General features: G+C 37.3%; 1 protein-coding gene across 1 annotated transcript in view; it reads left to right on the top strand.

The window, feature by feature from the left end:
- The first annotated feature begins 13,047 nt into the window (after nt 1–13,047).
- Nucleotides 13,048–22,513, top strand: part of LOC137037371 (uncharacterized) — a 130,187-nt gene continuing 120,721 nt past the window's right edge. The window contains exon 1 of the mRNA XM_067411315.1: nt 13,048–13,772. Within this exon, the coding sequence (XP_067267416.1) occupies nt 13,613–13,772 (160 nt within the window). The 5' untranslated portion in view covers nt 13,048–13,612. The remainder of the gene's footprint in view (nt 13,773–22,513) is intronic.

Below are 22,513 nucleotides of genomic sequence, written 5' to 3'. Positions count from 1 at the left end.
GAATCACACTATGAATGCGTTTCTTTGCCCCAATGATCCAGAATCCTGCATTCCTTATAGCGCCTTCTGTAAACAGGCGGCCTTGGTGTCTTACCCGTTCATGAAAATGTCTCGTGATCAGAAGGGCTATGTGACTTTTCCCAGGAATGATAATGGGATGTTTTTCTTTCTGTTCAATTGGAGCATGTTTGAGTCTACCACCTACTCTCAGAAGCCCATCCTGGTCAATGAAAGGGTTCAGAATTTTGAGTCCGCTCTTTTTTGGGATATCCTTCCCTACAGAAAGACAAGCAAACTCAACAGGGTAGCTCTCCCGTTGAACACATTGTACTATCACAACTTCTGCCTGTGAAAGTTCCTCTGTGAGTGTTTTGTCACAAATATGCCATTTTTTACAGGCACTAGCTACCTCAATTTTGGATCTGAATGAATGTATGATGTGGATTAAGTTGGAAATAGCTCGTAAGAGACTTTTCCAAGTTGAAAAGCACTCAAAGCGATGCGATCCAAGTGTAACAGAAAAGTCATGAGGTGTCAGATCTGTACAGTTAGAGCGCACTTCCACATCTGAATCAGGATCAATTAGATTGAATGTCTGATTGTCTTCATTATACTCTGACTCAGGATGAGAAAGAAAGGCAGGTCCAGAAATCCATGTGGAGTCTTTCAAATCTGAGGCAGGCACTGACCGTGTTGCATGATCAGCAGGGTTTTGACTTGTGGAAATGTAATGCCACTGCTCTGGCCTTGTAGATTTCCTAATCCGCTGAACTCTATTACTCACATATACGTAAAACCGCCTGGTTTGGTTATTAATGTACCCCAACACTACTTTACTGTCAGAATAGAATTCTACAGCAGTAGGGGTGATATCCAATTCATTTTGAATGAGTTCTGCCACTTCTACTGCCAGGACTGCTGCTCCTAGCTCCAGACGTGGTATGGTGTGAGCAGACAGCGGAGCCAGCTTAGCCTTACCAAGGACAAACCCTACATCACATGACCCATTGTCATCCATCACCCTTAGGTAGGCAGCTGCAGCAATTGCCTTTGTGGAAGCCTCTGAGAAAACATGAATTTCTGTCCTTTGTGCCAAAGACAAAGTAATCTTTGAGTACACTCTGGGCATCTCAAACTGAGCCAAATCCTGCAAAGAGTGTTTCCAAGCCTCCCATTCAGCTTCCCTGTCTGTTGGTAGAGGAGCATCCCAATCTTTTGTGTCAACTGTCAAATCACGAAGAAGAAACTTCCCCTGGATTGTAACAGGTGCTGCCAGCCCAAGAGGGTCAAAAATACTGTTGACAGTTGCTAAGACACCTCTACGTGTGAAAGGCTTCTCTTCTGTGTCAACACAGAAAGTGAAAGTGTCGGACTTAAGATTCCAGCTCAGACCAAGGCTCCTCTGAATAGGTGGTGTATCCTTTTCTAAATCCAGGTCCTTAAGGTCTTTCACATGATCCTCCACAGGAAAAGCATTCATTAGAGCAGGACTGTTAGATGCTATTTTATGAAGCCTCAGGTTGGAACTTGCTAACATCTCCTGAGTTCTTTTCAACAGATCAACTGCTTCCTCAACCGTGGGCACTGATTTCAGGCCATCATCCACATAAAAGTCACGCTCTACGAAGGCTCTTGCATCCTTCCCAAACTCAAGTTCTCCATGTTGAGCTGCACGATGAAGTCCATAGATTGCTACCGCGGGAGAGGGACTATTCCCAAAAACATGGACCTTCATTCTAAATTCTGTGACATCTTTGGAGGGGTCATTGTCCTCAAACCATAAGAAGCGGAGAAAGTTGCGATGATCTGCTCTCACCACAAAGCTATGGAACATCTGCTCAATGTCAGCAGTAAATGCTACTGCCTCTTTTCGAAAACGCAGTAAAACACCCAGCAAGGAGTTATTCAGATCAGGTCCAGAGAGAAGCACTTGATTCAGCGAAAGACCTTTGTACTGGGCACTAGAGTCAAAAACGACTCTGATCTGTCCTGGTTTGCGAGGATGATAGACGCCGAATATAGGCAGGTACCACACTTCCTCATATTCCTTCACAGGTGGAGCTGGTTCTGCATGACCTGCATCAAAAATTCTTTGCATGAACGTGACAAAATGTTCCTGCATTTGAGGCTTCCTCTTCAGTGTCTGATGGAGTGACAGGAGACGTTTCATACTCTGGTCCCTATTGTTGGGCAGCCGTTGGCGTGGAATACGAAAAGGAAGAGGTGCCACCCAGCTGTTAGAGCTATCAATGAACATTTCCTTGTCCATGAGTTTAATGAATGCTCGATCTTCAATGGAAGGGGCTACCTTTTCATCATCTTGTGTCCGTTTGAAGATATTGTTACCCAACAAATACTCAGGACAAGTGGTTGGGTACAAATGACAGCCTTGTAAAGAGATGGCATGATCTTTGCTGCTAAGCTTCTCTTTCACCTGGATCTGATTAGGACATGGCTCACAAAGGCTTGGGCGTCCATTATGTAGTACGTTTGTGCGAAACACATCAACTGTGCTAGGCTTGTGTGCTGACCCCAAGCAGACATTTCCAACAATCACCCAACCAAAGTCGAGTTTTTGTGCATATGGTGCCTTGTTTGGACCATTGAGTTGTTTCCTTACTTTATGGACTTGGATGATGTCTCTCCCTAAGAGTAGCAATATTTGAGCACATGGATCGATCTCAGGTATTTCATGAGCGATAGACTTCAGGTGGGGCAACCGGTGTGCAATGGTGGGAGATGGAATCTCAGAGTGGTCATCAGGCATGTAATTACACTCAATAAGTGTTGGGAGTGAGACATGTACCTTTCCATCCATAGATACAGCTTGAAACCCAGTGGCTCTCCTTCCTGAAGTTTCTGTCACCCCAGCACAAGTTCGAAGAGTGTAAGGATGCTCTGTTCCTTTTACTTTAAATATGTCAAAAAACTCAGATCTTGCTAGAGATCTGTTACTTTGCTCATCGAGCACTGCGTACATCTTCACCATAGCCTCTGGAGAGCCTTCAGGATATACTCTTATCAGACATATTTTAGAGCATGATTTGGGTATTGGATTGTCTCCACAAATCTCTGTGCATTGTGAAGTGACATTAGCAGCAGGGCTTCTATCCTTCTCCCCGCCATTATCTGATGAGGGGTCTTTATTGGCCCATGGAGGAGGACCAGGATGAAGTGCAGACACAAGCTTATCACTCTCACATTCATTGCATTTGATTACTGCTTTGCAGTTCTTTGCCAAGTGAACCGTGGAAGCACAGCACCTATAGCACACGCCATTTTCTCTAAGCAGTGTTTGCCTTTCTTCTAGAGTCTTTGCTCTGAACCCACGGCAACGTCTCAGAGGATGAGGTTTGTTTTTATGTATAGGACACTGCTTTTCTACGTCAATAGGTTCATTATTGGAACTTCTTGAGGGAGAAAATCCAGCTGACGATGCCACACCTGTCTTATGGGTAGACACAGCGATCCTTCTTTGTATTTGCTTTGGCTCTGCTTTAATCTGGTTTATACTGGATGCGCCAATACTAAAGCTTGGATCAGTTCGAGCACGTGCTTCCTGACAGACGAAGTCAGTAAAAAAGGAAAATGGAGGGAAAGTAACTTTGTACTTCCTTTTGTACTCAGAACCTTGATAAATCCATTTTTCTTGCAGGTGATAAGGCAACTTCTCCACAATTGGGTTGACTCCTCTGGAGGTGTCAAGGTAAGAAAGTCCTGACAAGTAACCTTCAGCTTTAGCTGACTGAATTTCACATAGTAGATCTCCAAGCTCTTGTAATTTCAGAGGATCTTGTTTACTGATTTTTGGGAAATTCTCAATTTTGTCAAAAAGTGCTTTCTCAACCACCTCAGGGGATCCATACATCTCCTCTAGACGATCCCAAGCCATTTTAAGCCCAACATCAGGATGCTTTATATTCACTGTTCTAATGCGTCTCACAAATTCTGATGACTTACTGCCCAGCCACTTAATCAATAGATCCAACTGTTCGCTGGAATTGAGTTTGAGCCCGCTGGTAGAGTTTAAGAAAGAAGACTTCCAAGCCCAGTAGTTTTCTGGGTGGTCATCGAATTTTGTGAGCCCGGAACTAATAAGCTCACGACGAGCAAGAAATCTTGCTAGATCACTCATTTCAACTTCTCCTTGAAGAGGTGACTGGACAGGAGTGCTGGCATTGTAAGTCTGTGCAAGGGGCCAGTAATAAGTTGGGCTGCATGTGGTAGACTGAGGTCTTTCGATCTTGACAGCGTTAGGTTTCGGGACTGAATCACTGACCATATTAATACAGTCAGGCGGAGCACACCTTGGATAACTTTCTGATAGCTGTCTGTTTTCACATTCGTAGCGATTTACGAATTTAGCATGTGGTGTAGCGAAACTTGTTTCCTCAGGAGGATCTACAATAGAGTGACTTGAATGTTGCTCCACATAATCACTGGTGCGTTGCACAGGGTCTATTTGAGGAGCGATCTGGGTGTCTGAACGGCAACTGCCTCCTTCCAAGCTCTCTACAGCCTCCTCCAATACTCTCGCTTCAGCCATAGCAGCAGCAGCCTCCTTTTCATGTTCTAATGCTGTAAGACTGCCTTCCATACGAACTTTCTCAACTTTAATTTCAGTTTCTTTCTTGACGTAATATGCACGAGTACGCTCCGCCTCAGCTCTAGCTCGTGCTTTAGCCGCAGCCATGCTAGCTGATGTCCTACTAGACCTTTTAGATGATGTTGTTGAACGTGTAACAACAGATCTTGTTTCCAATATATTCTCAGTCTCCAATTTTCTCTCACTCTCCATGTTGTGTGATGAATAAACAGTACCTTTATGATGTGGACTGGAACAATGCAGAAGAATGAGATATGAGAAGAAACTTTTCGTGAGAGCAGACTCTGTAGCCTTACTGAAAGGATTCCTTCTTTCCACTGAATTGAAGAGGTTACGTCTTTTCACTATTCTGTCCCTGCTGCAAGTAGGTTGCACCTCGACAGATAGTTAAACAGGATGAGGGGTGAAGAAAAAGTCGAAACCAAAAGAGTTCTCTTTCAGTGTTTTACTTGAAATCTTCAGTTGCCAACATCGTATTTTGTGAAACTAAAATACAAACATAAAGCATATATTAAGTATCAAGTAAGAATAAATCTAACTTTTTAAGAGAGAAACAGAATTTAGCGCTAATATATGAAAGTGAGATATTAACAATCTTCTTTGATGAATGTTCAACAAATTATTTTAAATGCCATGAAATACTTCTTTTTTAACATAAATAAAAATCAATGAACAATTAAACTTACAGACGATGGCCTCTTTGGCATGAAATGACAAGAATATAGCCTTTATCAGAGAGACATCTGCTGCTGCATCACTGCTATAGTGAAGTGAAATCTAAGATGGCTGCCGTGACCTCTAACCTAAGTCACATGATATATCTTAGCCAATGAAATAAATCCAAAATTAAATGACTACTTAAATGGTCAGAACAGCATGTATGTACTGTATGTAAACTTAGGTGGCATGTGCATAAACAAGAATGTTAAGTTTATCTGTGCATGCATGTGTGTACATGTATAAATATGTATTAATAACTGCTGAAGGAATTATAACTTTTTGTTAGATCTTTGCTTGCCTATATATACGGAGGATCTTCTGATTCAGTTTCTGTTAGGTTTATCTGTATCCTATATATCTCTCCAATTAAAAAAAAAAAAAAAGACTATATAATTTGATCTTTGAAGTCATTGCAGTAATTATTAGTTACAGTAAGTTTTGTCATAAATAAAAGCAGTTATGTTTATTTGTGTGTTTTTTTTTTTTTTTTTTTTTCTTCATGAAAAACAAATACTTCTGTAGTTTTCCATGCATGAAAATGCTGCTGATCACTGACAGTGGAGTTCAGGTGCAATTATGCTTTGTTCATTAAAAAATGTATATTATATCAGGATTATATCATTTATTATATTAAAATTGGTTGCACATTATTGTACAGTATGTTTACTTGCATTGCAATTACCTATGAAAATACTGGGTAATATATGTTAACTACATGTGTTAAGGTTAGGTTTATGGTTAGTACATAGTTATTACCCAGCTATTGCAATTACTATAATAAGTGCATGTATGTACATGTGGACGCTAAAATAAAGTGCTACCTAAAAATTATAAAATAGCATTTGTGCTTTGTAACTTTGCAGATTGTTTACATGCATTATATCATCTATAACACACTAAAGAAAAGGTATAATAAAAAAAGTATAATAGTTCCCCTGTAAAAAGTATTGATAAACCACATAATCAGCCATTTTGTATTTCACATCAGGTGGACTAATCGTGGTGTCAATCATGGTGTTCATGTTGCTAAAGATTCTTACATTTGGAAGTAAGGAACTATATGCAATATTTTTAATGTCAACATTTTTTTTTTTTAAAGAAAACATTGCATTATGTTCTAACATTGCATTGTTTATATCCTCAGATTCTGCTCCTCTACAGAAGAGGTCCAATTGCCAGTGCTCTCTGTCTTGTGAAGGAGCACCTGAGCACCTGAAGAAACTGAAGAGCGTTCATGTTCGTGTAGATCACCAATCAGATACAGTTCATGATGCAATATATAACATCTCCAGTGTATTCAGAGAAGATGGACGCTGTTCTGTGGTCGTGCCGAAATGTTTACAGCGGGACACACTGTTCGTATTAAGAATATACACTAATGAAAATAACACAGTACCCAATAAACTCTACGAAGATAAAAAGTTAAAGCCTGGTAAGGTCATATTAATTAAAGCCAGGGGTGGCCAACATCGTTCCTGGAGAGCCACAGTCCTGCAGAGTTTTGCTCCAACCCTATTAAAACCTCACCTGCCTGTAGCTGTCCAGTAACCCTTAAGACATTGATTAGCTTGTTCAGGTGTGTTTGATTAGCGATGGAGCGAAACTCTGTGGATCTCCAGGACTGACGTTAGCCACCTCTGATCTAAGCAATGTTTTAAAGCATTAGTTCACTCAAAATGAAAATCATAGACAGAATTAAGCAGCTTTAAAATACATTCTAAGAAATGCTGGGTTAAAAACAGCCCAAGCTGGCTTGAAAATGGGCAAACCCAATGATTGGGTTGAACATTCGACCCAACATGCTGGGCCAACTCAATCTCACAGCGATTTGTACGTATTTTACAAGGTGGCTAATTCATAATTCGTACAAACTCACATTTTTGCTAAATTGTACGTATTTTATTAGTTGCCAAATTCATATTCGTACAAATGTGGAAAAAAGTTCACATTTTAACAGTCACGTGACGTGTGAAAACTAGTCACGATATTTTGAATAGCTTGATTGGGATTGAATACTTACAGAATTTTCATTTTTTTGGGAGAACTATTCCTTTAAAGTTCTTTTAAAAATGTAATTCTATTGTTATACAGAATGAATAATTTTATTGCTCATCCTCTCAAATTTCCCACAGACTGTACAGAGAAAAGCCTGAGGAGTAAGTGAACTCGATTCTTAAGCTACACACACTATAAGTTTGTATTTATTAAAAATGTTGGTAATGCTTTAGATTACAGCCCTGAATGTACTGTGTAATTACAATGAATTTACAGTTTAACTTTCGATAACCATAGTGCACCTATAAAGTAAGTATGTGTAAGTATAGGGGAACAATATGTAAAGTCTTGGGAATAAAGGGGTAAGAACCAAGAAAATATCAAATTATTTATACTGTAAGTATTTTAGAACTAAGGGGTACTTACACTTGTAATATGCTTTTGTTTCATGTAGTTACAGGGTAAGTATGACATTACGGGCTGTAAATTAAAGTGGAGCTTGTTACCTTCTTATTTCATGTAGTTACAGGATAAGTAATCTGATATCACTGACTCCGAAATCCTTTATTTGAAAAACAACTTTATTTAAAACAGGTCTACAACACTTATTATTTATTTATTCATTTTTTAAAATCAACTTTTCATTTCAAATTCTAAAGTCCTGACAGAAAGTAACATGTTTTGTCCCTTTTTTTTTTTTTTTGGTTGTTGTTGTTTCTCGCTTGGCTTCCTCCTGCTCTTGTTTCTCAGCTGATGAATCTTAAGAAGGAACCCCATGAAAAGAAAATACAGTACACCCAGAAATTTTCTCATGGTTTAGCCTATTCATCTTTTCGCTTCTGACTAGCTGTCACCAGTGCCTGCATGAGAGTCGACTTTGCGTTTGACGAAGCACATTGTAATAAGCAACGTGAAGCTTTCATGACGTTCTCGCAGGAGATTCGTGTGAAACTAAAAGATGAGTACACGGTGAGCACATTTCCGGCTGTACTGTATTTTCTTACATAATAGACATGGGATTCCCTCTTAAGATTCATCAGTGGAAAGAAAGAAAAAGAAGAAGAGGAGGAGGAAGCCAAGCAAGAGAAATGAATAAGAAGTGTTGTAACTTTAAAATCAAATCTTGTTTTTCAAATAAAGGTTTTGGAGCCAGTGAAATCAGATTGTTTGTGTTTTTTATTACTTACCCTGTAACTACATGAAACAAAAGCATATTTCCCATGTATTAAAAAAGATTGCAATAGTTCTTTCTACTTGAAACAACTTAATCAGCACTTTCTCGCTAAATTGCTCCCAAATGTAAGATTGTCTAGTGTAAGTACCCCTTAGTTCTAAAATACTTACAGTATAAATAATTTATTTTCCGGGTTGTTACTCTTTTATTCCCAAGACTTTACATATTGTTCCCCTATACTTACACATACTTACTTTATAGGTGCACTGTGATTATTAAGAGTTATGCTGTAAATTCGTTGTAATCTTCGGCTGTAATCTTTCTCCCAACATTGAAAATTCATGCGAAGATTTCTTTTTCTGCCTCTGTTTAGGTGGTGCTGACAGGAACTTCTTCAACACACTCCTGATCCTGCTTATTTTCTGCTTTTTTGTTGTTTTTTAAATTCCTGCCAAAGAAAAGCAGCCATTTTCAGCATCACACTTTTGTACCTCAGTCCAGCGCAAGAATCACTACAGAACTTTTCTCAGTCTTTCAGAAGTTGTGTTGGGTGTTTAGCTCAGTCTACTGTAAGCTCTTGCACACTCACACTTTTGGTGCTCACACAGGTTCATTTGACATCAGTTTGTTCCAATGAAATGTGTTCTGGGTACGGATCATATGAACAATGATATGATTTTCTGAATATTATATATATAGTCATATTGTTTGTCAAATATATAATCAACTACTTTAAAAGAATAATTATATATTTCTCTATTATTTTTAACTGGATGTCATTTTTGGCAGCTTATTCACTGCAGCTATGGATGCAAGTGCCATTCTGTGAGCTATTTATTGATTTGGCATTGATTAAGTGGCTGCCCTTGTGATGATGCAAATCATAGACAGTAAAAACACAGTATGAACACAATCCAGTGGAGGCAGCTGGAGCAAGCGAACTGTTTCGGACCAAGCCATTGAACCAAGTGTGAAAGCACCTGCATATTTTTATCTTCATTTTTCTATTTTTATGTCTTTTATGTCCTATATGCTCATGTTGCACTTTTTGCACTGCTATAGCTTTATTTTTCTGAAGAAACATTCTGAATATGAAATTATGGACTTTCATTTACTGCACAAAATGAACTTAAATGACTGAAGGTACATGTCTAGTAAGTTCAGTAACTGAGATGTTTTATATTTTTTTTTCTTACTTGAACTATGCATCAGGTCACTACTGAAATAAAAACTTGATCTGTGATGAAACCACTATTAATGTGATGAGTATTAAAGTTTGTTTTGAATATTAAAGTATGTTTGTTTGTGATTTTTACATTTCAAATTCTGGGTTTATAAAAGATGAAAGAAACTTATAAAAGTTGAATATGAAAGAAGCTTTGAGTACAGCCTCATTTATCATGTAGATTTGATTACAACGCACACACACAGACCACATCCAATAAAAGGTGTATTTTCATTATGTGATTGCACATAAAAATTTGAAGCATAAGTGATGAAACAGTACAGCTGTGATAAAACACAGCACTAGTTTAACACTTTAAGATGGGAAAAGGAAACACTCTGTGGTTTTAGTCTCTGCATTGTTCTGAAACACCTAGTTTGATTGACTCACAAAATGGAGAAATTCATATACCTCTGTGCTTTTTCTTCCTGGATTATGCAAAATAATTACCAGTGGTAAGAATACTATTTAAACTTGCACTTAACTCACCACTTTAACTTTAAATACATGAAGAGACTCTGTTAAGAGTCCAGCTGAACAAAAGCATCAGTCTGAACTGCAAAATGAGTGACAGATATGAAATCGGCTGGTTTCACCAGCATTCTCAACAAATAACACAAATAATATCTGCAAAAACAAGCAGTGCAGCCAGAAAAAAAAACTGCTAGTTACATACAATCAAAACTGGAGTCATCTGACAGTTGATGTAGATACGGAGGTCACCAGAGTCTCTCTAGTTATAACTGGACTAACAGAGTCAGATTCTGGTCTTTATTTCTGTGGAACAAAGTCTGTGACTTCAGAGATGCACTATTCACTATCAGAGATGTAGAGAATGAGCCAATGTCCTTGTGACAGACTATCACAGCTAATACCAGCAAACATATGCTTTAATATCAAAATGAACATTATCCCCCGGTTTCACAGACAAGGCTTAAGCTAGTCCTAGACTAAAATGCATGTTTGAGCTGTTTAAACTGAAAGTAACTTGTACTGACGTATTTTAAAATGTGTCAGTCAGTGTAATTGTTTTATCTCAAAAAGCACACCAGTAATGTTTTTTTCCTATGGTACGTTTATAAAAGCTACTTAAATGCCCTAAATGAACTAAGGCCTAATCCTGGCTTAGTCTAAGCCCTGTCTGTGAAACCAGGCCTATGTGTCTGGCTATAGCTTTAGACTTTATCTGGAGGAGCATTAATATGTGCATATAAGTTGTTTTCAAGAGAAATGTAAATATATAAATGTAAATCTCTTCTGTGGCACATAAAGCTTGATTTAATAAAAATGTCAACAGATGTCTTCAATGATAAATGTGTTCATCAAATAAACAGCAGTAAAACAAATTATATGTCTGGCAGAAAGCCTGATCATTACCAAAGTGAAACCTCTTCAAACTATGTTTAAAGTCAGATGTCAGATCTGTTCTTACACTTTCAGAGGAAACGTGCAGTGCAGACTAATGATTTCCTGACTGATGCAACTGAACCATACAGTTACAACAAACCAACTATCGTTGACACTACAAGGGCACTATGGGAAGAAGACAAGCCGGCGGAGGCAGTGTGATGCTTTGGGCGATGTTCTGCTGTGAAACCTTGGGTCCTGCCATCCATGTGGATGTTACTTTGACACGTGCCACCTACCTAGGTATTCCCTGGTGTCTGTGGCTCTTTCAGCAGGATAATGCTCCTGCCACAAAGCAAAAATGCTTCAGGAATGGTTTGAGGAGCACAACAACGAGTTTGAGGTGTTGACTTGACCTCCAAATTCCCCAGATCTCAATCCAATCGAGCATCTGTGGGATGTGCTGAACAAACAAGTCCGATCCATGGAGGCTCCACCTCGCAACTTACAGGACTTAAAGGATCTGCTGCTAACATCTTGGTTCAGATCCCACAGCACACCTTCAGGGGTCTAGAGGAGTCCATGCCTCGACGGGTCAGGGCTGTTTTGGCAGGAAAAGGGGGAACAACACAATATTAGGAAGGTGCTCATAATGTTATGCCTGATCGGAGTAAAACTTTGACTACATGTATTTATTAATCACAACGGATCATAGGATCATGTGACATCTTCATCAAGGATCTGAAACTGAGTGATGCTGGGAAATACATTCCCAGAGTCCATTACACTAATGCCCGGACAGAAGTGGAATGACAAAACGGAAAGTGCGGACAGAGATGATGACAAACTAATGACACTGAACAACATAGTAAGTAAAACAGGAGTCAATGAGAGATTTACAAAAACATCTTAATGCAGTGAGTTTAAGTTTACATTAGTTAAAGTGACCTAGATTAAAAGATCAGTGGCCGGTTGTAGTTTATGCAAGTCATACATATCCTATTTTAAGATTGGTACGTTTTCAAGTCTGTTACATAAAAATTAGATTGGTCTTTGAATATGAAGAATAAGAATAATTAACTGGACAACAACAATATGGAATATCCTGCTTTTAATGCAAGTTGACATTTATTTAGTAAACTCACTTTAAATTTCTATGTAAATGTAAACCATATTGTAACCATTTAGTGTCTCTGTATCGTGGTCTAATAATACAATTTAAACGTCGACATATGAGCGGCCAAATGAAGAAATGACATTTCTTCCGGATATGTTTTCATGTCAGTCACGTGACACAGTTCAGTTCTTCACCAGTAGGATGTGTGGGATAGTTTCAGTTTTTTTTAATTATTCTTCTTTCCTTGTCGACGCTCACTAAACTTATATAATTTATGAAGTTTTGATGCCTGATCAAAAGACTCAAGAAGAACTTTTATCATGTAAGTTTTCATGGTTTAAGAATCCAGCATGTGTGTTTTTGTGTTGTTTTAGTATATAGTTGTTTCTGTGTGAAAACTAACGTTACTTCTGCTAGAGATGCGGAAATGATCATCGACACGTTTACTATGAACATCTCCATTACTGTGATGATGATGGTTTTTGTAAGTGGGGTTATTAATATAATTATTAAATTATCACTGAATTTTGAAAGCCTGTTATTTGTGTATTGAATGATTTTCAGTATCACACAGGAACCATTTATAAAACCAAAGATTTAGGTTATAGTTTGATGTTTCTTATTTGAAATGTTTTTTTTTTCATGTGTTAAATATTCAGACTAAAGGAAAGTTGAATGTTTAGTAATATTTTATCACTCAGGAAAGTGTTTTATCTCTGCATAAATGTGTTTGTGATGTGTGTCTGAAATCAGCTCTTCTGTTTCTTCATCAGGTTCAGAATCTTGAATCTTCTGCTGCTGTTTTACTTTATCAATCATAGCGGTCAGTGTAATATTTGTTTATAAATTGTAACAATGTTAGATCTTCAGTTCCAGGTAGAGTTATCGTTGATTGTATGTCGTGAGACTGTGGTTGATGGTGGATATTCCCCAGCATGTCACATTATCATACACTGAACCTCCATTTCATTCCTAGCTTTCAAAGGCCAATAAGCAATACTGTCTTTTTAGCTGAACAAGATAACTGAAGAAAGTGAGAAGATTGTTTAATTATTTATTTTAAATGATTATATGAAAAAGGTGATCATGGCTCGAATCAGCAACCTTAATATAGGCATTTCTGATGTTAAATATTGGAGAAACTCTTACATCATCACTTCACAATTATTGAATCCACTTGGATGTGACTAAAATAACTCCTAAATATTTTATGATGACCTTTATTACTGAGAATAGACAATAATGTATTTTTGTTCAGTTGAATGATTTATTCTGTCTGTATTTGAAGAAACATCCACTGTAGGAAACATCTCTATACATGTGACAGGACAAAAAGGAGAAAACGTGATCCTGCCATGTGATATTGAGGCCAAAGACATTTTTCATGTTATTCTAAACAGTCTGTCAAAACCCATCCCTGTCTGTGAGATGAAAAACTGTAGTGGTCGGTTTTTTAAAAAAGGATCATGTGACATCTTCATGAAGGATCTGCACCTGAGTGACGCTGGGAAATACATTCTGAGAGTCTATTATAACACTCCGACTAAAGTGGAGCGACAAATCAGGACGTACCATCTTCAAATTCATGGTAAAGTCAAAACCATCAGCTTTCCTTTAGTAATTGTGTTGGTATTATCAGAGACACTGAATGTGACACGTACCGCCTGATATGGGGTTTTTCCAATGCCTTGCTTTGGAATATTGGAATATAATACCATAGTGATTCTAAATATGTGTTCACGGTCTTGATTGATTGACATCATTATAATAATGACAAACATGTTTCTGTTTCTCCTCAGGTGAGATTTCTGTGGAAACAGGAGAGCAGCTGAAGATGGATGTTCTGTTGATCAATGCTGATAAAGTGGAGAAAAACTCCAGTGGAGAGTGGACAGAGGTGTGGACGAGAGGTCACGGGGTCAGCAGTGATCGACTGACCGACAGAGATGGAAATCTGACCATTAGTAATTTTACAGTCTCTGACACTGGAACATACAGAGTTCTGGACTCTGAAGGAGAAATCTGGATCACAGTCACAGTCACAGGTGAGAGAAGATCAGATGTTTGAGCTTATTTTACAGCTGAGGTTTATTCATCATGATTTGAACAGCAAATGCTAAATGTTATGACTAATATTTCAATATCATCTACAGAATCCGGTACACAATCAGTGGGAGAAAGCAAGGATGGCGCTGAACATAGTAAGTAGGACAGGAGTCATTGAGAGCTTTACAAAATCTTTTAGTGCGTTAAAAAAACAACATTTAAAAAAAAACTGTATTCTCTTCCCATCTTCCTTCTTCCAGTTGCAGTGTTTTGGCGTGTTGGACTGCCTGTGATTCTGGTTCTGGTTCTGGTTGGTGTGACTGTCTTTGTTGTCATCAAGAAACGCCAGCGCCTGAATGAAGGTTACTCACAGTCAAAGTCAAATATTAGATAGCCTATAATAATGCACCTGCGGAAAGCGATTATACTGTAAACGTACCCAGAACATCTAGTGACGACTCTGGTTACTTGTAATTCACCTTCAGAGTGTAATGTGAGTGGTTGTTTGAGAGCTGAGATTGAGCAGCAATGCGATATGCAAGCAATGGGAGACACACTGTCTGCGCTAACAGAGTGTTTGATTTACCAGTTGTTACTTGAATTGTAATATAGATTGTTTGTGAAACACACGAGTCCTGTTTATTTGTGTTTACTTTGAGGTCGCTGTTAGAGTTTATACAACGTCCCGTTGTCGTTAATCAGTCAGTCAAGCATACGGTAATAATATCAACTCATACCTCTTATGTTACTCATCTGAACCGATCTATAAGTTAGAGCAACATTTGAACAGGACAGATTGACTAGTGTCAGCATTGTTGTTTCCTGCATGACGAGGGAGGCATTGAGGACCAGATAGCGCCTCAAATACCCGTGATATTTGGGGTTCCTCTGGCTACGCGGGAGGTGCGTTTCATCGGCTGGCGAGAGTGAGCGAGACCGAGGATCTGCGGGAGGCCTAATACAGGGGTCCAGGAACGCTGTTTGATTCACACACGAAACTGAAGTACTAATGTTGATTTGTTTGTGATCAGGAGAGTGAAGCGGCCATTTTTCAGTTTCCTGGCCACCATGAACACGAGCCACGATTCAGGCCTGCAACGGTGCTGTGTGTGTGTGTGGGCCCACAGTGTTCAATCTTCATTTACTTTGTGGTGTTCAGCTTAACAACTGAATATTAAAGTGATATTTTGAAACTCTATGTGAGTAGGTCTGTGTACATTTCATAAATGTGTTTTTTCAATTGATTGTTTTTTTTGTTTTGTTTTTTTATACAGTTTTGATGTTTTTTTATACATTTGTTTTGTATTTGATAAAGAGACCACTTTCCTACGTCAGTTATCTGAGATATTGCTTTTTATGGTGGTAATTTGGTCAGATTTAAAGATGTAATTGTGTGAATACACCACATTCACATTCCTTCATTTGAGCTATTTTTGACTTTGTTTCTGTTCTAATTAAATTCTTTATATTGTTACTCATCAAAGAAAGAGTTTTATTCATTCATGACAAGTTACTTATATGTGAACAAAGATATTCTTATAAACAGCTTTCTAAAGGAGAAGTTTACATTTATGTATTTGGCAGACGCTTTTATCCAAAGCAACTTACATTGCATTATACTATACATTTTTTGTATCTGAGTATGTGCAATCCCTGGAATCGAACCCATTACCTTGGCATTGCTAGTGCCATGCTCTAACCACTGAGCTACAGGAAAGCTTCAACATCTGTAGGCATACTACTTAATTAACATAGAGACAGGTAGGGGGCGCTACATGTATTAACACAAATACAAAATTAATTTAAATATAAGGAAACAGAAACAAGCCACTACTCCAAATTATGAAAGCATGATTTATTATCCAAAAGGACGTTAAAGATGTAATATTTCTTAATTCTGTAATATTCCAGGTATGTGCAGCTCTGCAAGAATAGGCTGACTGCCCAAAAGCACTTCTTCTATGGGGTATTTTACAATCTCCTCTAAGTGGCTCTAGTAGATGAGTTATGATTTTGTCAAATAAACTCATTACGTGGAGATAGGCCCATATCATGCAAAATTTTAAAACCCAAATAAAATATCTGCAAATTTAATATTTCTCCAGTTAAAAAAAACAACAAAAAAACATGTTTAGTTAATTTTAAAATGATGATATAAATTAGGCCTTTTATCCAATATTCCAAAGCCTGCTTATAGAAAAATTAAAGATATGAGTCAAAAATGCCTCTATATGAGTTTTTGTTTTTATAATAGCTATAATTAAGCAATATCACATAAGCAAAAGACCTGTTTTCACCGAAATATCAGCACAATTGCAAGTCTGATGTTGGTTTTATACAACATGTCAACAAACAAGTTTGTTTTGGATCCAAATAAATCCACAGCAGAACCGTCGTAGCTGTAGCCCCCAATGTTTCATTCCTGAATGAAATGTTTGGATGATTTAACAGCATTAAACTGCCAGTGTAAATATATCTGAATATGATAGATGGATTTTGTTGATACTGATTTCATCTGATTTGTAACGGTCCGATATTCTAGCTGAATTTATTGATTGAATTTGGCATAAATGATGAATATGTCTATAAAACTACCCATATAGGTAAAAGGGCCTCTGGAATCAATTTAAGGGAGAAAATATATCCTTTAATGCACAGAATATGAGGAATATAAAAAAAGCTTTATGAGTCAGACAGTCTTAAACCGCTGATGCAATAATATAATAAATGTTTATATTTATTAAAATTATTAAATGAATGCTGCCTTATGGGAAGATAAAAAGCCTACACCTTCCCTTAAAGGGTTAGTTCACCCAAAAATGAAATTACTCACTCTCATGTTGTCCCAAACCCATAAGACCTTTGTTTGTCCTTGGAACACAAATTAAGATATTTTTGGTGAAATCAAATGATATCTGATCCACACATAAGCAGCAGTGATACTGTATCTTTTGAGGTCCAGAAGGTTATTAAAAGACATCGATAAAATGATCAACGTGACTACAATAGTTACATTTTAATATTATAAAGCGACAAAAAATCATTTTTGTGTGCAAAAACATAATAACAGCTTTTTCAACAATATGTAGTGATGGTGATCTCAAAACACTGCTTCATGAAGCTTCGGTGCTTTATGAATCTTGTTTAAACACGCCTGTTCGGCGAGCATCCATTATAAAACACTCACAGTACATTCATTTTGACAACTACACAAATATATTGAACTGTGTTCATGCAGAAATACAATATTTTAGAATGAGTCGAGAGGACATATGTGCAGTTTGTTTGCGCATTCACAGCAAAATCCCCAGAGTTAAATCAACTCTACATATGGTCCCTCTCTAAATAGTGTTAAAGCAACACTGAAGCAGAGTTAAAGTCAGTTGTAGTTTTTGTTTCTCTCTTCTTCAGTGATTCTGCTTGTTAACAGCAGGTGTTCATCACTAATGCTCAATCATCACCTAATTAATTGCTTAATTATCTCCTTAACTTTAACTCTGCTTCAGTGTTATTTTAACACTATTTAGAGAGGGACCATATGTACTCTGAGCAGAGTTGATTTAACTCTGAGGATTTTGCTGTGTAATAACGGACTCGCGCATGCCTTATGAACAGATTATGAGGTCTGCGGAACAAAAGTAGGCGTTTCTGTATTTGTGGGTGTTTTCAAACTGGTGGGTGTTTATATGTTATGCAATGAAAATGATCCCCTTCACCCAACCCCACCCCTAAACCTTACCCACACTCTGATGTGGGCAAATCAGGTAACGCTCTCAAAAACGCCCCGCTGTCTATGGCCTCACCCATCAATCATGTCCTGCAGAGACCTGTACTTGTACGAATGACTCCTGTATGTCACTGTAATCGTCTTTCATTACAGTTGTCATCCATCAAAATCTTTTTGGCGACACTGGTTTTCTTTTTCCAACTGAGAGTGATTGCGTTTTGAGCCACCGTTCAGTCAGTATTTCACAGCAGCACGATTAGAAACGGCCTGGGCTGATCCGAAACAATATGAGAGATGAGCTGATCCGAAACTGTATGAGAGAGGTGGCGCCTTATTTTAAATGTATTTTTAATTAATTTAATTATTTTTTTTAAATGTAACGTGTTAATTAAATTAATTAATTATATTAATATATTTAAATTAATTGTAATTTATCTCGCGGCCCACCTGGAGGATCACTGAGGTTAGTGGTTGTGAACCACTTCAAACCTACCCAATAAACTCTTTTAATATTATTAAACACTCATTCACAGTTTATTTCCACTAGCATTATTTTAATTTTTATTTAAAAAATTTTTATTTAAAAAAAATTCGAGCTCCGCAGAAGGTGGATTCGAACCCGCGTTGATCGCGTTAAAAGCTTGGTCTGTGATAATTTTTGAGGGCCTAAACATGCTCAAACTCATGAAACTTTGCACACACGTTAAAGTGGTGAAAATTTATGTCTGATATGGGTTTCAGAATTAAGTGTTGCAAAATGGCTCAATAGCGCCACCTACAAAATTTCAACGAAGTGCACTTCATGCTACGTTTCACATGCAGGTGTGAAATTCAGTAGACATGTAACATCCCAATCTCAACAAAAAAGTCTCCTGGTACAAAATCTGAAAACCAACAGGAATCAGATATTTTTCATTTTCTCTGGCAAACAGTTTTTGCCATCTCCAGATGTTGTACTTTACTCGTTAATTCTCTAGTACGGAAATGGAAACTGTGGTTTTAGAGCCTTTGCATCATGCTAAAACCTTTAGTTTGATCGACACCTTTATGAGCGACAGACACAATGGACAAAGTCTTTTTGTTCTTCTGTATATTTTCTTATTGGATTATGCAAATCACGTCCAGTGGTAAATATATTATTTTTCAAACATTCATGAAATTAACATATTAAACTCAAATAGTATACAGGGTTTCTGCAGATTTCATCAAATCTAATTTATTGCTTTTTAATGCCATTTTAATGTGTTCTCTCTGTATATATATGTTTGTTAAAAGTCGATAGATGATCTCATATAGCAATTAGAATATTCATTATGTCATTACATTGCATTTGCCTCTGTCAAGTTTCAGCCCTTTACATTTTTTTGCTTCTCTGCTACTACTCTTTGTGCTCACAAAATGTATTTTAATGCAGACAAAATCCCAATAAAATTATTTAATCTATTTTTCTTTTTGTTGTCAGACAATATGAAATAGTGACTGAAACACAGTCCATTTAGACTACATGCAGGGCTCGACATTAAGTCTTGTCACGTGCTTGTCCTATGGAGAAGTTATATTACTTGAGTAAAATAAGTTGCTTGTCCAGAAAAAAATAGGATTTTTGTGTGGCGTAAATATAAATTTATTCTGAAGCAATGTTCTTTCATTCAGAATATTCTTTCAGAATATTGCAGTTTGACATGTTTAAATCTGCATATTTGTGATATTTACCCCGATTTTTTTTAAACATTTATAAGGGGTGAATAATTACAATAATACCACACTACTGGGCTATCAAACCAAATTAAATTAAATGAAAGATAAAAAATTACAACTGCATTAAATAATGTTATATTGGGCCTCTGTCCAAAACAGCGTTACAGCAATTTTGCACCGGATGGAGACACACCAGTTATAACCCGCTTGTGATTTTTAAACCTTTATTGTGTCTTAAAAACAGCAGTTGCTCACAAATTGCTAAAAGGGACTACTTCTTTTGGCGGTGACTTTAAACATCATCGTGACAAACAGGACACTTGGACAGCATGAAAAGTGCTCATGAAAAAGTGGATAAGCACATCATAATCAGCGAGCATGTTTTTGAATAAAGTTGTTTTCTAAATAAAGTTTGAGGAAGTTTGGTGGTGGTGACGTTGATCCGTTTCTATAGTGTGCTGTAGTGCGTTTATAGCCCACTGTTAGCTTTTTATATCTGACCACTTTATTTAGGCTTTAAAATGTATAAATGTTGTGTCAACTTGTAAAGATTATCTTGATAGACAAAACGTGTTGTTAAACACAGAGCTTATTTTTTGCAATTTTCCAAAAGTCTATGGGAAAAATGCTTTCGATCGAGGGAACCCGTGCGCCGCTAACTTCCGGGTTGGCCTACAGAAACACACCATCCCTGAGGTACTCTATACCAAACTGGTTCTGCGTGTGTATGACACCAATGTTCTTATTTTACGACAGCAAATCAAAGTTATTAATTATGAAGGCTGTATTCATAATAAACCGGTAGTATTATGTTTCTTCAATCTATCTAAAAAAAAGCCTGTAGGAATGAAATGTAATTCCTTTTTAGGCCTTAATTTTCACAAAATCCTTTTAATGCTTTTTAATGCCCCTGAGTATAGCTAGTGTCAACGTAGTCTAAAAGGGTCTGTATTTATCAATGTGTCTCCAGATGCATCAGTACGAGGATCTTCAGATGTGTTCAGAGTTCAGATTGGAGGAAACATCACTCTGAACTGCAACATGAGAAACAGATATGAAGTGGCCTGGTATCATCTCAGATCTGAAGAGCTCGTTCTGCTGATTTCTGCAGAGAAGCACAACTGGAAGACAACTTCTGATCCACTACAATCTAAACAGCAATCGTCTGAAAATCACTGCAGACACTTGGATCACCAGAGTCTCTCTAACTATTTCAGGAGTATCAGAGTCAGATTCTGGTCTTTATTTCTTTGGAATAAAATCTGACGCTCCAGAGATGCACTTCGACAAACCCATCAGACTGGAGTTTGAGGGTAACACATTTCAGTTTCCTCATCATATCTTAAGATGAGCTACTCAAGACAAAATCTGAATTTTTGTTGTAGTGGTTTGAGTGATTGAGAGCAGAACATGAGAAGATATATAAACTTAACACTGGACATTACTCAACTAACCCAGATTTTAAGGATAATTTGAGGAGTCTTAAAAACAACTTCAAAATGACAGAAGCAGGATTTTATGTGTGTTCATAAACCGATTATATATTCACAGATCTTTCAGAGACGAAAGAAGAAGATGTAATCACAGGTAACATGTTGCTTGTTATCTTGTTTGTTTAATTGGTTTTTCTAATTGTTTTAACTGCTCTGCTGAGGAGATCCAGCACTAATTGTAATATTGTCTGGGTGTTTGAATCTGAGTAACTCTCCTGTCTCTGTAGATGATGGAGTGACGGTGACGGAGCGTGTGTTGATGTTCGGTGGTGTTGGACTCGCTGTGTTTGTGTTTTTTCTGGCTACAGTCATCGCAGGAGGAATCATTTACCATCGAGGACGGCAGAAAGGATGGAAAGAAGCGAAACGTGCATCTCGGATGAGTCACAAATCAGCTAAATGACACGTTTATGTGCTTTATTTAACTATCTGAGCTTTGCACTGCAAATCAGCACTGATGTAGGGAAACACAAATAGACAACTGTGGCTCAGATGCTTTTCCTGTTGGTCTAATCTTACTTTCACTTCAGATAAACTCAGATGTTGTGGTAAATGATGTCTTCTTCAGCACCAGTGAATCTTAAACATTCATAGTAATTATTCAGGTTTGTGCGGTTCAGGTAATATTCAGAAACATTTCAAAGTGCTTCCACTGTCTTTAATGAACTGTTTATTAATTCAGTATCAATGAACAATATGCATGCTTAGAGCTAGAGCTACTGCAGTTTTTACATGTAGAGAATGAGCCTTATTCAAAAAGGACATCAAACACGTTCTTCATGCAAACATACACTTTAATATCATTAGACCAGCTGGACTCGTGCTAATAATGAACATTGTGTCTGGCTTATATCTTTCTTATATAGATTGTATGTATTGAACTAGAGGAGTATTAATGTGTACATATAAGCTATTTTCAAGAGGAAATATAAATGTAAATCTCTACTTTGGCACATAAAGCGATGTATTCAATGATAAATGTGTTGTTGAGAAATCTGATCAAATAAACATTGTTTATGTGGATTTTCTGCCAGAAAACATGAACATTACCAAAGCTAAACCTCTTCAAATATAAATTCAGAAATGTTAGAGCTGTCCTCACACTTCAGAAAAAAAAAAAGTTTTCACATCATTGTTCATGCAATGCAGAATAAAGATTTCCTGCACTGACTTATGTGAAACCACAAAGTAAGCGATGAGGATCATAACAGTCAGACTTGTTGACACTAACGCAAATTAGAAAATTAGCCTTTGTGTGTGTGTGTGTAAGTTAAAATCATGTTTAAATAAATTAAACTAATCCATACTGATATGTTTGATTGTAGAATGTTTGCTTAAAAAGCTCAGTATGTTATTTGTTCTGTA

The sequence above is a fragment of the Chanodichthys erythropterus genome, chromosome 15 (genome assembly GCF_024489055.1).
Source record: "Chanodichthys erythropterus isolate Z2021 chromosome 15, ASM2448905v1, whole genome shotgun sequence".
NCBI lineage: Eukaryota > Metazoa > Chordata > Actinopteri > Cypriniformes > Xenocyprididae > Chanodichthys > Chanodichthys erythropterus.
This window is presented reverse-complemented; position numbering and strand designations above follow the sequence as displayed.